Source organism: Plasmodium malariae (genome assembly GCF_900090045.1).
Source record: "Plasmodium malariae genome assembly, contig: PmUG01_00_34, whole genome shotgun sequence".
Lineage (NCBI taxonomy): Eukaryota > Apicomplexa > Aconoidasida > Haemosporida > Plasmodiidae > Plasmodium > Plasmodium malariae.
The window spans coordinates 34,461-53,038 of record NW_021638307.1 but is presented as its reverse complement, the minus strand read 5'-3'; the positions used below and the strand labels follow the sequence as shown (position 1 = coordinate 53,038).

General features: G+C 19.3%; 2 protein-coding genes and 2 pseudogenes across 4 annotated transcripts; 1 reads left to right on the top strand and 3 right to left on the bottom strand.

Moving 5' to 3' along the window:
* Nucleotides 1–1,689: 1,689 nt before the first annotated feature.
* PmUG01_00059900 lies at nt 1,690–2,445 on the bottom strand (annotated as a pseudogene). Its single transcript is given in 4 exon segments — nt 1,690–1,713; nt 1,728–2,135; nt 2,150–2,308; nt 2,323–2,445. Coding segments are annotated over 4 exon segments (714 nt in total).
* A 4,517-nt stretch (nt 2,446–6,962) lies between these two features.
* PmUG01_00059800 (Plasmodium exported protein, unknown function) lies at nt 6,963–7,847 on the bottom strand (the record flags this gene model as incomplete). The annotated part of the gene is made up of 2 exons (XM_029004933.1): nt 6,963–7,634; nt 7,761–7,847. 2 exons carry the CDS (start codon nt 7,845–7,847, stop codon nt 6,963–6,965), a joined length of 759 nt encoding a protein of 252 aa, XP_028859112.1.
* Nucleotides 7,848–12,880: 5,033 nt separating this feature from the next.
* On the bottom strand, nt 12,881–13,807 carry PmUG01_00059700 (fam-l protein; the record flags this gene model as incomplete). The annotated part of the gene is made up of 2 exons (XM_029004922.1): nt 12,881–13,609; nt 13,721–13,807. 2 exons carry the CDS (start codon nt 13,805–13,807, stop codon nt 12,881–12,883), a joined length of 816 nt encoding a protein of 271 aa, XP_028859111.1.
* Nucleotides 13,808–17,227: 3,420 nt separating this feature from the next.
* On the top strand, nt 17,228–18,119 carry PmUG01_00059600 (annotated as a pseudogene). The gene is made up of 2 exons: nt 17,228–17,308; nt 17,442–18,119. Coding segments are annotated over exons 1-2 (759 nt in total).
* Nucleotides 18,120–18,578: the final 459 nt, after the last annotated feature.

Here is an 18,578-nt window from a genome sequence, read left to right as displayed (position 1 = left end):
AAACCCTGAACCCTAAACCCTAAACCCTAAACCCTAAACCCTAAACCCTAAACCCTAAACCCTGAACCCTGAACCCTAAAACCTAAACCCTGAAACCCTAAACCCTAAACCCTAAACCCTAAACCCTGAACCCTGAACCCTGAACCCTGAACCCTGAACCCTGAACCCTAAACCCTAAACCCTGAACCCTAAACCCTGAACCCTAAACCCTAAACCTGAACCCTAACCCTGAACCCTAAACCCTAAACCCTGAACCCTAAACCCTAAACCCTGAACCCCTAAACCTAAACCCTGAAACCTAAACCCGGAACCCTAAACCCTAAAACCTGAACCCTGAACCCTAAACCCTAAACCCTAACACCCTGAAACCCTAAACCTGAACCCTGAAACCCTGAACCCTAAACCCTGAACCCTAAACCCTGAAACCCTAAACCCTGAACCCTAAACCCTAAACCCTGAACCCTAAACCCTAAACGTTGAAGAAGTTGCTAATTGTTAATATAAGCTATACATTTTTTATACATCACAAATTAACATTAACGTCTTACTTAATATACTTATAGACAAATGTTAAAAATTGAACATAAATATTTGTTTACATATTATTATATTACTACAATAAAGTATACCTTTACTTTAATCAATTTTCATGAAAATTTCTATGGTTCAATATGCATTTATATCACATTTTTAGAAGTCTAATATTATAAAAAAAGAAAAACTATAAGAGAAAAAAGTTTCTGCATAATTTATATTAACGTATGATTATATTTAAATCATTAATTTATCTCCTTAATAATGCAAAAAATAAAAAATACGTTTTTCATATTTATTTATAAATTTTAAATATATGATTAATTAATTATTTTTGAAAAATTGAATTAAAGCCTCAATTAAGTGAAACAATAAAAAAATAAATTATTTAAACACTTCAGTAAATTTTAAAGCTATGCCATCTATATATTAGAAAAAAATTAGATATAATGTATATTTATAAATGATATATTATCATATTGTCATAGCTTCCTAATATATAATGCAAAGAAACCTAAGCATCTATTATTATTATTATTATAAATATGTCTTTAATATATTTATTGTAAAAATTATTTTTTAATATATATATTAATTTTCATCCTAATTAAATATAAATAAATATATATATATATAAATACAAAAAAAATATATTTGCTTTATATCATGAAATACAAAATATATTACAATCATTTTTAATTTTAAAACAATCACACACTTTTTTTAATTCAAACAAATAACCATTTTTTAACTAAAAGATGGAAAATAGAGAGTGCATTTTTTTTTATTTCAAATGTAATTTAATACTGTAATCGAATAAAATTATAAGTATTGACCAATTATATATTAATTTTAATAGACATATTATTATAGGTATCTATTAAATACACTAATACATAATAACCCATTATATACTACTAAGATGATAGTACACTTTAAAATATACACTTAAGAACGTTAGAACATATAAATTTACAAAAAAATAAGAACTTATCCTTTCATGATTGCTCATTAACAAGGCTAGATATATGTAGAAATATTCATAAAATTTATATAATGTAGGTATATTTAATAAATACATAACTAATAATATTACAAATGTTACTGTGTTTCAATGATATCATTAAAGAAAGAGTAGTGTTACATAATATTCATTTACCTTCCTCTGAATTTAATTTTTTTTATTTTTGAACTATTTTATGGTAACATATAATCCTTAATATAAGCGTGACATCTAACATAAAGAAAGATATAATATATATGAAAATAACAAAAATGTTGTCTAAAGCAGTATTGCACGTTTTTTTCACATTATCCTTAGTAATATATTCCATAGGCTTATTAAACACTTATTTAAGAAGGAATTTCAACAACCAATTATTTAAAGATCTCAAATCACTCTATAAAGTGTAGGTATAAAATATTTTGAATAACCCATCCATAAGACCATAATTACAAAACAAATATAATATGAACTATATAGATAACAATGAGAATAATAAAGGAAAATCAGATACTATTCCTTATTTTTTACGAATAATGTTCTTATAGACTTTATTACTAATTGACCTCTCTTTTTTAAGAAAATCTATATAATAAAGTTCTTTCAATATTTTTTTGTTTCAAATATACAAGATTTGTTTTTCATAGATTGTTTATCTCGTCTCTCATTTTTTGATGAATTTCCATTTTATTGTTTGTTTTTTATGGTGTTCTCCTTTTCAACATTACATATATCCCCTTTTTCATGTATACTAGTATTTTGTTTATTTTCTTTTAGCCTACAATATATGAATCCTAACCCTGCTTACATCTTGGTAGTAGCCGATAAGTTCTTGTATTTAATTTTTCAACAAGATAGTATATTTCACCTAAAAATTTATAAAACATACTCTAAAAAAAAAAAATAAATATTTTTTATTTAACGAATTAATATTATATTTCTAAAAAAAGGTATCAATAAAAATAAAACACTAAAAATGTTAACAATGAAAATATGCATAATAAATATTATAATACAAAATTACTGTTAAAGAGGAATATCCAAGTTAAAAGGATAAGTGTAGTAATTTTAATAAGAATAACTTAACTATTTTTTTCATTTTATAGATTTTTAATATTTCAACATATTCGATAAGGAAAATATTAACAATAATATAACATTCTTCTATAGATAAAAGATAATTCATTCACTTAATTTTTCTATTTATAATTTAAATTTTTTTTTGTAAGTTAATAAAAAATGTGTAGGGATATAATTTTTTAGACAACGGAAAAAGAAAAATAACTGTAATTAGAATTATATAATTTGAATTAATTCATAAAAATTCAAAAAATATAAATAATTTATTTAAAATGCTAATTTAATTAAATAATTTTTTTGTTAACTCTTTTTAAAATAAAATAAAAAAAATATAGATAATCTTTTAATATTTCTAAATATTTTCTTCATATATTATACATAACGCAAAGAATATAAATAAAATAGCTTTCTATATAGTAGTAGAATAATTACTAATTTTATTAAAGTTTACCTATTATTTATTATAATTTTATAAATCTTATATTACGGAAAAACTGGATAATACGTTTAATAATTAATAATTATTATAACAACAAAGTAGTAATATTAAAATAAAAAAACAATATTGCATATAACCTTTTTTATTTTATTAATAGTAATATATGATTTATACTTTATAATATAAAAATCATTTATGTACTATAATATATTTTTAATATCAAATTTGTATGCTTCTACCCATTCGATAAGGATATATATGTTTTAAAGGTAAATAAAGACTGATTTTTTATTTTTTTAATATAATTTTTCAAAGTTATTATTTATAAATATGCATTATTTATACTATATTTTTCAAATGAAAATTTTTTAAATTTAGGAACTTTATTTTTTTCTTTTTTATAATTATGTATATAAATTCAGTAGTAAAGTAATAAAAAAAAAAAAAAAAGAAACGGTTATTCATGAATAAAATATATTAATAGCAGAATAACCTTAGACCAGTAATATATCTATTTAATTATATTATCAGTAAATATACATATTCTTCTTGGATATCAATTTGGATTGCCATAATTACTTAGGTAATTTTTATAAAATATATTTAAATTAACAGCTATGTAACTGCAATAAGAAAATAATAAAAAAAATTTTAAAGGTTTTCGAAAATTTTTATTAACACGTTCGTTAAATTTTTTATATGTATATATCCAAATAATGCTATATATATTACTAGATCCAACTACATATTTAAAAAATATGAAATAATTTAGTTTTTTCATGGCCTTCGGAATATATTTTCAAAAATATATATTGTGTTACTAATAAATCAGATAAGTATATTAATTTAAGTTCGATTTAAATTTGCGGAAGAGGAGTTTTAAACAAATTAGTTTTAATTCATATCAAAAACTCAAAAATAAATTTCAGAAAAAACCCCATACTTCATTCTTATATAAAAAATATAAATCAATATTTTTATTAAAATATATAGTATCTAATAATCTTAATAAATGTATCAAAAAAATTTTATAAACTTACATGTATATTGCGGATTTACTTCCACAAAGGTTTGTATTATTAAAAAAAGGATTACAAATAGGGGAAAATTCGTGGTAATTGACATAAGTTACTTATATTTTTCCAAATATTTATTATTCTATAATTATTGAAGTAAACGCAAGAATTAGATACAAGTAGAGTGTACCATAAAAAATAAATTATTATGTATATAATGGTATTATAAAAGAAAATGTATATGTTTATAAAATTACAATGTATTTAGTGATTATTGAATTTCGTTGAAAATATATTATTCATTTTTACTGGGTAGTTATTATTTGAGACACGACAGCATAATTATTTCCTATATGACACTTGCTAATATTAGACAAATATTTGTTAAATAATGTACTCTCTTAATACTTTCAAAAATAACAAAGTATATTATTTTATAATTATAGATATCTAGGTAATATTTATAATAGAGATTTATATACTATAAATTAAAAAACCAAAGACACATGGATTTTAAATCCTTAATTTAACTAAAAAACTTTGTAAATTATAAAATTGGTAATACCTTAATTATAATGCATCCATAAAACATAAAAATATATTAGTGCATATTCATACTTTAGTATTTAAAATATATAATAAAAATAAAAATCTGTAATCATTACCCATATATGAAATAATATTTTATATATATATATTTATATAATAGTTTCGTTTTTACAAACATTACGTAGTCTGTTTATATTTAAGAAAAAAATAAATGTGAAACAAAAAAACAACACATGAATTTTGTTATATTAAATGAAGAACAACATCATACACTTAAATTAAAATAAATATATGATAATTATTTTTAAACAATTCTCCAGAGTACCACTTAAATCTTTATAAAAAGGAAAAAAAAAAGTATGATTGTTAAAAATATAAATTACCTCAGTCGAATGAAATATTTATTGTAATATTGTGCATTATATTAAATATACACACATATAATTTAATATAAATTTACATTAAACATATGTATGCAATTTCTTCAAACAAAGAAGAAATTATTGCTATAAATATTTATCCATATCTATTTCGTTTTTTATGTAACACATAAAATAAATACATGTATATATATGCTACCTCACAATAATGAGCTCTAGAAAAACATTGCATTTTAAGTAGAAAGCAATTATACAAACGTTCTAACTTCAAGAAAATATAGAAATATATATTTTATCAGTTGAGCATAAATATATAAAGGTATATCTGCCAGATCTAAATGATATTTGTGTTTATACAAAAATCGATTCTTTATGAACGTAATTTCTATTAAGAATAAAACAGATAGTTAATAATTACAAGAAAAACATTTTTTTTTAGAAAGAAATGTATTCGTTATAAGTAGGTTTAACTAAATTTCAAATGCGATTTAAAAAAGAAGCCTAAATATTATTTATTGTTTCAGAGTGTTTTTTTATCTAATTATAATAAAATACTTTTTTTATAAATAAAACAGGAAATATGAACAATGTAGTTATATTATTATACTATTGTAACATTGACTTGTCCATATAAAAAGGATATGTACCAAAATTGTTATAATGACCAGGAACTTAATTTTGTTTTTCAAGCAGTTCTTTGTTGTATTCATATATCTAAAGTGGAAGAAAGTGTTCTGTATATGTTTCATATTGTTATATAATTAAAAATTATTTTTTTATGCTTAAAATGTTTTACTCATTGTTTTTATTTTATCGACATTTCTTACTAATCTATTTGTATAAATATGCACACATTTTTTATAGTAAGTTAATATAAAGAAAAAAAAAAAAATAAATAATTAAATAGTATCATTTCCTTATGGATTTACTTACGTAACAGAAACTTAACATATTTTTATCATAATCTATAAAAATTAGCTACTAGAGAAGAAAGCATTTCAAAATTTTACTAAAACGATATTTAAAAAAAAAATAATTTCAGTAATAAAAAACATACCTTCATTTATGCACAAAAAATATATAACAAGAAAAAAAAAAATTTTATTAATATTAAAAAAAGAATAGTTAAAAATTTTCACTGTTCATGTCTTTTTTCTTATCTTCCTTTTTTTTTTCTAGAAACTCATTGATATTTCTTTAATAACAGTCATATCAATAATACCAATGCTAATTGTTATGGCTATAGTGTAATAGTGCAATTCCGTTGCAGACAAAATTTTTAATGCATCAGAATAATATATTAAATTTTTTCTCGTATTCGTAATATAAAAATTAAATGGAACATACATCTTTTTATAGAACATATAAAAATTATATTAAATTTAGTTTTTGATTACCCACATCAATAATTTCTTTTTTGTATATTTTAAATTTAATACTATTAAAATTAAAGCTTTCTTTTTAGATTCCTATTTCTGAAATATAGCTTATTTGGACCAATGTAGTATTCGCTTCTTAATTTAATTTTATTTTTTGTAATAACGAACAAAAAAATACATATATATATATATATATATAAAATGAGAAGTATTTAAGGTTTGATAAAGAAAAAAGCATAAATGTACTATTTTTTTCGGTGAAAAATATAAATCGACACATAAGAAAAATTATATATTCTGATCTCTTATATATTAATTTTAAGACGCATATATGTATTTTTCAAAAAAATATTCTTAAATACAGAAATATATATGTAAACGCTTATAATGATTTATGCTGAGGAACTAAATTATAATTCAGAATGAAAAATATTAAAATATTCAAATTACAAAAAAAAATAAAAATGTATATTTTTAGCGTTGTGCATTAAAAATTCCAGGGGCATAAGGTTGGAATCATAAAAGTTAATCAGTTATAAATATGTTTGTTTTTTAGGTATATCAAATAGAGAATTATATATATTAATTTTTCTTAAAGACTACTTTTCTGGGATAAGGATAATCCGTATTATGCATTTCACTTTTTTTATATATTAACTTTATATATTTTGCAATTTTTCTGTAGATATAATATAAGGATGGTATAACTATAAGCAGGGACATTGCATATGCTATTGTTGCTACATTACACCAAAGCAAGTTAAATATAAAGCTTTTAGAACACAGCATATCATTTGAATGTATTAAAGCATATATTACTATACCAAGTATTATATAGAAGATATATACAGCACACATCATACCTAATTTTCTTGTTATAGTATATTTTAAAAACTTAAAATCAGCATTCATAGTAAATCTAACTGTATTTTTGTAATATAATTTGCCTAATACTCTTTTTTCAAAATTTAATTTTGTTCTCGTGTGTACGGAAGTTTTATATTTTCTAGTTTGTTCATAAATGCCTACATTGTTTAATGATCTTTCATTTGAATGTTTTTTTTTTCCGTTGTTAACCTTTTCATTAATAAATATATTTTTTTTTTCGCCAACTGTATTATTTGGTATCTCTTGTTTTAATTGTGCAATATTTGAATATCTTTTGTGTTTACATTTTGTTAGTAACCGATAAGTTCTCGTATGTAATTTTTTATAAAGCTTATAGTCTCCAACAAGCAGATGATTACATGTAAGCTAATATATAAAGTAAATATTTATTATTTAAAAAAAAAGAATAATCTCATACTAAAAGAAAGTATTAATAAAAATAAAACATAAAAAAATAAGTAATACGAATTTACTAAAATAATAATAACCTACCATGTCGCTATAGAGAAGGCATACCCAAGGTAAAAACACAAATGTAGAAATATTAATTAAAAAGAGCATCTTCTTTTTTTGTTCCATTTTCTATTTTTTTAATATTATCATATCAGCGAAAAAAAATTCTACAATAATTTAATATATATCCAAGTAGCAAGTATACAATTTTTACTATTTTTAGTCTTTAATTAAATTGGCATTTAAACATACATATAATGATTTTTACAGAATACATGTATTATAACTGTAAAAATATATTGTTAAATTTTTAATATAATATTATGTAAAGTAATCTAATTATGTTACATTCGCAAATAATAAAAACATATAAATTAAATCTATAGTAGTACATTAATTAAATAATATTTAATTAAATTCTTCGAAAAATTTTTTTTTCTATTTTTTTTTTCTCGTATAAACAATAACATAACAAGAGTGCATAAAATATATAAAATATAATAATTATAATTTGTTCTATTCATTATTATCGAATATTTTTCTTACGAAGTTTAAATAACACTAAATTATACTGAATTAGTTATTACTCTATGAAAATGTAATTACACTGCAATTCTAATATTAAACTTAAATACGAATTTATATATATAATTATATAAATTATATGCGCAGAAAAAAATACGTGAACTATTCTTTATATTTTTCTTATTTTTTTTAAATAAATTGTTTATAGTATAATCTTATATCTATAATAATGACAAATATGAATGCAATATTTTAATTAATATGTCGAATTATATAATAATATTGTTTTTAACATAACTATTGTGTTATGTGTGAAACACTGAATAAATGCTAAAAAATTATATTTTTATTATATAAACATTTTCTTATTTTTTATCAGTATATTTACCATAAAATATTTAACTAAGTGTTTAATGCAAACTTAAAAATTATTTTATCTCTTTTATACATCTTTCTAAAATAATTATGAGTGGCAAATTTTATTAAGTATTTTTTAATTCTAAATAATTTTCTATTAATATAATTTGAATAATGATATTTAATTAGGTTTATCAAAATAAATTTACTCATGAATTCACAGGCAAATTATTTCATTACAATTTAAATATGGTGTTTTTCTATACAATACATGCATAGACATAAAATATATAATTTAACTATAAAATATGTACGGAATATTCAAGCGTGCTTATTACTGTTAATTATACTTTATAATAATCTATGTTTAATATGTATTCAAATATAATTTATTTATTTTATGTCATATTTACTAGTCTATATTATTTGCTTTCACTAATACAAATTATTAATATGAATAATTTGTATCGATAAAAATGGTAGATTTCTTAACAGAAAAAGAAAATATTGGGATAATAATAGAAATGTTAACACCTTTTTAATATATAAATGCCACACTATTATTCATAAATATAAAAGGTATATTAATTTTATAAGTAACAGTTCATAAATATAAACAGTATTTTAAAATTTTATATATAGTTATTAAATCGAAATTGTTTTTAACGCAATAGCTTATATTTAAGTAAATTAAATAAAAGTTTTATTTTATATTATTAGTGGAATTTATTGCAATATCACAAATTTAAATTTTGTAAAATGATAATATGTTAAATGATTACAAATATTTTATATAATTTAGTATTTCGAGTTTTATCATATTTTTTAAAATACATAAATTTCTGACTCATAAGTTATTTATAGTTCTTTTATGATTTAATAATGAACCATAATTAGAAAACAATTATTAATAATTGATATTCATGAAATTTTTTTGAATAAGATAAAAAAATTTTCTAATATATCTATGGATTATCTGAATTTTATATTTATATAAAATAGTAATATACTTAATTTAAAATTTTTATGTTATTACTAGAGCGTATAGAAGTTTTTTAAAATAAGAAATTAAATAAATTTTCCTTTATATTTCAAAAATAATTATTATTTATCTATTATTTAAATAAAATATTTCTTATTAAATATAAGAAAAAAAAAATTTTTTTTTAAAAGCGTTTTAAATTGTTTACTAAAAATTTACTTCTAAATTTTCAAAAGATAATTTAAAATAAGAGTTCTCCATATGATAAGTAAGAATAATTGCATGTACTTTTGAACGAAAAAGATTAATTTTAAAATACTTATTCATTGTTATTGTCAAAATCCTCTTGAAAAAATGCATCATGCAAATATCTAATGAAAATTACAATAGATATGAAGTGAATATATAGAATATAACTGTAAGAAGTTGTAATAATTATAGCTTTCATAACAAATAATGGATATATTGTAAATTAAAGAATTTATTTATAGCAGAATAACGACATTAGTGTATCTATAACATTATTAATAAACTTACGGATTTTTCTTTTAATATTAGTGATACATCCAACGTACATGATTATACATGTAATTATATTTCTAAAAACTTAAAAAAATTGAACGAAAAAATAGTACAGAATTGTAAGCACGCTAATTTTACAAATTATAATATATTAGATTTTGGTATTTTTTTGAATAGCAATAAATGCTAGGAATATTTTGATTACCTCACTGAAATTAATATTTTGCATTACAGCTATATATTAAATTGTTCTACTTATAATTATGATTTTCATTTTTCGGGGATACTTTTAATATCATTTTAAATATAATAAAAAGCAGAATCCGAAAAATCGATGTAAATATTAAAATCCAAAGATTATTTAAGAGGCAAAACATCCATAAAATTGGAAGTACATCAATCCTACAGATAAGCATGCAAAAATTATTATTCAATAACCATACAGATACGTATATAAAAATTTAATATTAGAATAATTTTATAGTATCATCTTAATTTCTTTTTCACTCTTAGACTTATTACTCATGTTTTATATTTTTATAAAGTCAACATAAATTCAATTTTGAAATATAATTATATTAACATACATACAATATAATTCTTAATAGTGCATAAACGTAAAGTAAATATATTACATATAATTTATATTTTTGACGTCCATAATATATTACACCTTTCATAATCTCATTACGTAGAAATAACATAAAAAAAAAAAGTATATTAAGAATATTTTTCAGAAAAAACGTACACATTAATTATTAAAATATAATTCGCAGTGCACAAATAAAAATAGATAAAGAGGAAAATTTTCCTATCATATCATCAAAAATAAATTTCCTTCGGAAATTATTAATGTCTTAAAGCAAATAAATTAAGAAGAAAAATAATTTATTCTTTTTTTATATTTTAATTGAAAAGTGAGCATGCGTACCATAAAAAGAATTATATATTAATATAATGTAATTATTCCATACATAAATTTTATATAAATAGAAAAAAACATTTTAATTAAATACAGATATAACGCATATTAACAAAAGAAAAAAAAAATAATATATAAATAAATGTTAAAAATAATTAATTCTTTTATCAATATTCTTATTATCAGTGCTTTTATTTTTACCATGTAAAATTGTCCATATATTGTAGCTTCATTTTGAGTGGAATTGGCATATTCTTTTACAACGAAAAATATATAGTTATGTTAATTGACTAAATAATAATTTTTTAACATGTATGTCGGATAAGTATAATATATATTAATTTTACATTATTATTTTATTTTAACCATCAGGGAATCAAATTTATTAAATTTAATTAAATCATTACAAATTTTTCTAAAAACTTTTACGTTGTAAATATTATACACTACACTTATTCAATTAAATATTGTAAAAAAAACATAGAATGATTTTTTAAATAGATATTATAAAAAAATTTTCCAACAAATAAGAACAATGTTAACTATTATTAATTATCTACATATAAAAAGAATTCATCTTTTTTTACTTTTTTTTTATTTTAATTATGAGCGTTATAAATATGAAAAGGTTATTAATGATCAATAAAAACTATATAATAATTGTGTGTTCTTAAAATAATATTAGTTCTCTCATAAATATACTTATAGACATAAAAAATAGAAAATATATATAAACAAATGCGTACACATTATTATATTGTTATAATAAATATATATTTATTTTTATTTCCTTTAATGATTATTTAACTTTTTACAGATATATATAACATATTTCTAGAAAGTTACTATTATGAAAAAGAAAAACAAAAAATTTCAATTTATTATCTGCGGATATATTTTTACATTTAGTACATTATATTAACTTATTATAATGTAATGTTTACATATAAATAGGTAATGAGTGAATTTTTTTTTATAAATTTTCAATATAATATGTATTTAAGTAATTTTTAAAAAATTGAAATAATTTCACAATTAATTACAATAAAAGTATTATGAAAGTTTGTTATTTCATTCAAATTGAAATATCCTGTATGCTCATCTTATTATATCATTTTAATTAATCCATATTTAAAAAAAATACTATATTATATATTTATACCTTGATATTTACACCATGCAAAGAAGACTACATATCTGATAAAAACAAAAAATTTACAATAAATATCTTTTATAAGAAATTTAAAATAAAAGTTGCTTTAAAAAATAAAGTTTATGTTCTTTCCTAAGTAAAAAACTATATATATTTATTTATTCTCGTGACAGAATATATTACTCCCTTTCATTATATGCAAAACAAGGAACATTTATTATTAAATTAGAACTAATAGGTTATTTTTCTAATTACTTAAACAAATAGTAATTTTCTTCTAAGAAAAAAAAAAATAGTAAGCATAGTTTATATTAGTTTAAATAAAAATAAACAAAAATACTCCATTAAAATTATGTTAATTCTACTGCTATGTATGCTTTTTAAAGCACAAATATATACTTTTCATATAATTCTATTTTAATAAGCAAATATATGTATTATCCAGTAATATATAATTAAAAAAATATAATAATTTAAAACATAAATTATAAAAACTTAAAACCTTTAAATTCATAAAAAAACTAAGAACATAAATTTCTATTTTTTTGGAGCTAGAAAATATACTAATATCTAATTGCTTGCATAAATTTTCAACAATTAACTATATGTTTATTATACACATAACTAATGACATTGTAAATATTACATCGTATTAAAATATACGTTGCCTTAAAAAAATAAATTCCTTATTATTCTTTTCACTTTTTACTGAACTTAATTTTTTCATATTTTTTAGCTTTTTTATGGTAATAAAAAACGTACGATATAAGTGTAACACCTAATATTAAAAAAGGAATGACATATAATACAATATTAAATAAATTTCCTAATACAGCATTAGTTGTTGCTTTTGCACCAATCAATAACCAACTAAAATGATTCTTCAAAATAGTTTTCCAGGAACTTAAAATCGTGTCTAAATTTAATAGCTCGCAAAATCCCTTTCCTCCAGATGGATAACACAGAGATATATCTACTATGAGTAGAGTTGATAACAACAAAAACAATAATAAAGGTGATCCTAATCGTAATGAGAATTTTTTACGCATTATTGTTTTGTAAGTCTTATCACTAATATTCTTGTTCCTTTTAAGAAAATCTACAAAATCCAGCTCTTTGAATATTTTTTTTTCAAGATGACTGTATTTTTTTGTCACAAATTTAGGATATTTATTGTTCATATCTTGTTTGTGTTTATCATAATTATTTAATGAACCTCTATATAATTCTTTCTTTTTTTCTGTGCACTCCTTTTCAGTATTATATATATCCTTTTTTTTGTCCATTCCATTATTTGATATATCATCTCTTAACATTGCAACTTTTGAATCCTTATCCTTTTTATATTTTGCTAGTAATCGATATATTCTGTCGTCTAATTTTATAGCAAGCGTGTACTTTTTGCCTAGGTATTTGTTAAACGTAATCTAAAAATACAAAATAAATAATAGTAATTTAATGAATAAATAATATAAGGATGAAAAGTGTATTCATAAAAATATAAATAACAAAAATATTCTTAAATAATTTTATCATACCACATGATTACTTAGATGCGGTATCCACGTTAAGAAGATAAGTACAACAATTTTAATAAATGATAAAATCATAATGCTTTTTTTCATGTTCTGTTCTTTAAATATTTTAAAATATTTAGTAAAAAATATATAAAAAGTTATACTATAACTTCTTAAAGGCAAAGGATATTATATTAGTTATTTAATTCTAATTTTTTTTTTTCTTTTGTATCTACTTAATAAAATTTACATAAAAGTAGAGTATTTTATAACATGCATATACAAAAATAATATTAAAAAGGTATTATAAAATTTTTAACTTTATAGTGTTTATTAAAAAAAAATAACTTTGATCTAAATAAAATAATATTAATTTATATAAAAATATTCAAAATATATATTTTAATTATTTAGCAGAGTAATTTAACTAAATAATTTTTATTATTAATTCCATTCAGAATAAATTAGGAAAAAAATAGTATTTCCATATTATAAGGAAATACGGAATTTATATACCATATAGATCGTATAGTATACATATAAAATACATTATTTCATACTCCAAAGCAATAAGTAATGTTATGAATATCTTGTCATTATAAATTATAATTTTATTAACATGATATTTTCAAAAAAATTATTTGTAAAAAAATATTAATTTTAACAACACAAAAACAGTAATAATAAATGAGGATAACTATATTTTACATGATATTTTGTAATATGTTAATATATCAGCATTATATATATATACATAAAGGAAATACATCTTTTATATTTTTGACCATACTTAAAGAATCGAGTGTATAAGGAAATACCTAATTTATGAAAAAATAAAGTTAAATAAGGTCTAATTTTTTTGTTTTTTCGAAAACTTTTGAATGTTATAGATTTAATTAAAATAAATATATATCATTATTTCTAAGTGAAAACTATTTATATCTAACTACTTAATTATTTTTAATTAATTCTAAACTTTTAGAAGGAATATTAATATAATCAAAAAAAGAAAAAAAAAAAAAAAAGGAGATTAAAGATATAATAAGCATTAATATAGTACAAATAATTTAATTAATTTGGAAACATATATGAAATAAATTTACAAATAATATACAGAATATAAATGATTTTTAACGAATCATTAAGAATAACAATATAATTTACTAAAAATTATGGTTTAATAATTTTTCTATGTATGATTTTCAAATAAATTTATTATTTTGTTTTTATTCATTTTAAAGTACGCAATGTTTGTAATGCATTTTAACAGTGAATCATAATAAATCTATATAAATATATAAAAAAATAACATTTTATTAAAAATACTTTTAATGGAAAAAATTTATTTTACCCCAATTGTTTATTTTCTCAAGAGATAAAGTGGATATGAGAATTATAAAAAAATCATATTCATAAATATTTATTGTAATAATCTAATATATAATTTCAAATTATTCCTATTAAAAAGTCTTAGCCTGCAAGTTAATAATTTGAAAATTGAAATAGAAAAAAAATTTTCTAAATTTAAAACGCCATTTTTAAATTATAAAAATTAAAGTAATATATATTTATTCCTTTAATGTATATATTATTATCGTAACAACACTTATTAATTCTTTTATTTAGTCTCTTTTAGGTTTTTCGTAAATTTTATTGTCCTATTTTTTTAATTTCATTTAATGTTTCTTTATATAATATAATTTTATCGATTTTAAAAATATATAATAATCCATGTATATATTTTATAAAATAATTTTCGAAAAATAAGGATATTACATAATGATATCCTTCCAAGCAATTATTTAGAAGTACCATTTTTCTGTTCTAGAAATATTGGTGATTTTTAAACATTTTTTTTGGGTCTTCATGGAAAATATATGTTTATTTTTCACAATTATTTATACATCTCTTAAGTTAGAAAATAATGAACTAATAGTTTAATTTCCTTGTAAAATATTTATTTTTCTTTTTATTAAGTATATATATCATGGATAAATTTTTCTGTTATATATATATTACTCAATAAAGTTAGCGTAATTTTTGTATTATGTATTTTTTACATTTAATAAATAATATAATTAATATTTAATGCATACAAATAAAATAAGTTAAATATATAATAATATAAAATTTAAATATATTATTTACATTCCTGTGCAAGATATATAATACAATATCTACAAAAAATATGATATCATTTAAATGTTCAATAATTTTACAAATTTAATTCACGGTTTATAAGGTTTCATCATAATTCACATAGTGTAGCTTATGTTTTTTCTTTTATACAAAATAAAAATATTTGAAATGTTTACTATTTTATAATTTTACATAATAATTTGTTCATTACTAGTAAAGCACAATCTTTTGCTTTTCTTAGTTCATAATCTTAATATCATAGATACATTGTATTTTAGAGTACACTTTTTTCTATTATGTTACAAGTTAATACCTTATATAAAATAAAATAACTAATAATTCAGTATTAAAGTATAATTATAGTGCCCTTAAATTATGTATATATAATTCTTTATAACAATTTTAATATATGTAAATTTATTATTTTTTTTATTTGTTTTGTTTCCTCCCCCTTTAATTATATCATCTTATTTTTAATCGCATAAATAAAAAAAAATATTCACATGCCCAAATTTTTATTTTTAATATTATATATTGTATTTTTAAAAATTTTGAACTACTGTTAAAGATAGTTAAATTAAGCATCCTATAATAAAATTAAGTCTTATACTGTTAAAAAAAGTATAAGATTAATTTATCTTATATAAGATAACAATAAAAGTAAACTAAACTATATTCCGTATTTTTGATCTCTAACAGTATTTTAAGAACTTTTTATTAAATGACATAAGTCTAAAATATTGTATATATGCATATAAATTAAATTTTATTAAATAATTATTATGATGCATATTAATGTTTTAATTATTACTCTTATTACTAATTATTTCAAAATAATTTTTTGTACATAAGAATTTAGATAAATTCAACATATTTGTCATTATTTCAATCATAAAATTTTAATTTTAAATAATATATTTTCAATGATTTCCATTTGCCTTATCTTGTAATTATACTATATTTTAACAATTTTCATAATTAAAATAGCTAAATATTTTTTTTAATATGCGCAAGAAAAATATAAGAATGTAATTAACTTTTTCTTAAATAACATATTTACATCAACTCTTAATTACAATAACTAATATAATTATATAATTTATAATATTTTTAAAATCTTATTCCATATTTATATTACTTTAAATAATAATATATTTACATAAAAACAAATTACTATAATATTTTTATTTAACGAATTTTACCTATTTTTGCTTTGAAAAACTTATATAATTATCACTATTTAAGAAACTCTAAAAGGTTTTAAATTTTGAAATTAGCAAATTCAATAGAGTAAAACTTTAAAAAATCTTTATACAATATTATTGTAAAATCATACAGATAAAAATTATATTATCAAAAAAGTTTAGTACCTATAAATAAATTTACATCATGGAAAAAACATATAAATTCGCTTTCCTTATTAAACGTTTCTCATTTTCCTTTTTATTATGGATGTTTTATTCCTATGAGGTAATATAATTGCTTTAATAAATAATTTCTATATAGTTTTTTGAAGATTTTCATTTCTATTTTAAAATGACTTTCTTAATTATATATAATACGGTTATTTTTCTACCTATTAAATATTTACCCTAATTTTTAGACAAACTCTGGAATACCAAGCAACAAAAAAATCGACATAAGGAATGTATAAGGTATAAAAGTAAGCAGATTATTATATGGACAAACATACAAAGATTATGAATATTCAGAATTTAATTTAAATGATAAGTTTCAGAACAACCATAAAAACTCACTTATTTCATTAAATTCTAACGATAATTTTGATAGTTCCAATGATTCATTAAACTCTGTTAATTATCTTGAAGGGGTAAAAGGAGAATTAAAAGGAAAATATATTCAAACGAAAAGTTATAAGCCAGAAAGAAAAGACAAATCATCTGGGATATCTAATTATTTGAAGAAACTAGATGCAAAATATGAAACAATATTGGGAAAACTATTAGGCTTTGAATATATAGAGATAAATAAATTTACTGGTAAACCTGTAGAAAATAAGAAAGAATTAGCTCTTAAGGTTTTTACTCCAATTTTATTATTCCCCATTATAAGTATTATTATTATGACCAAACTTCTTAATCCTACAATTGATGCCCACATGTGTATAATCATTCTAGGATCTATAGCATTCATCTCAGTATCAATTTTTTATTTTATTTTTAAATACTTTAAAATTATTAATAAGGATTTTAAAAATTTCTCGAATAGTTTAATTGAGGATCTAGCTTTCCATTTCAATAATAAATTAAAGCAAAATTGATTGAAATATTTAATTTGAATTCATTTATATCAATGCATATGAAATTTAATATGTATTAGAGTTTATACTTACAAACTACTCATATTTATGTATAATGTAAATTATATTTAGTTTTTACCTAAAAGAATCCTTTTAACGTTATTATTGTTCCTCCTAATGTAAATATAACATTTATAAGTTTAGATTTGTTCATTTAATTAATTTTATAAATCCCTTATGAGAATATGTAAATTTTTAAATTCTTCTCTTTTTTTTTTTTTTTTATTAATTTTTTTATTTTCATAGTTTAGAAAATAAACCGTATGTTTGTATTTTAGTTATTTTTTCAAAGATTTCTCAGAATTTTTGTTTTATCAAGTACTCAATTTATTATATTTTTTTTCATTTTATCATTTAAATATAAATATATTTATATATATATATATTTATTTTATATATATGCAGAATTATTGAGCTTTA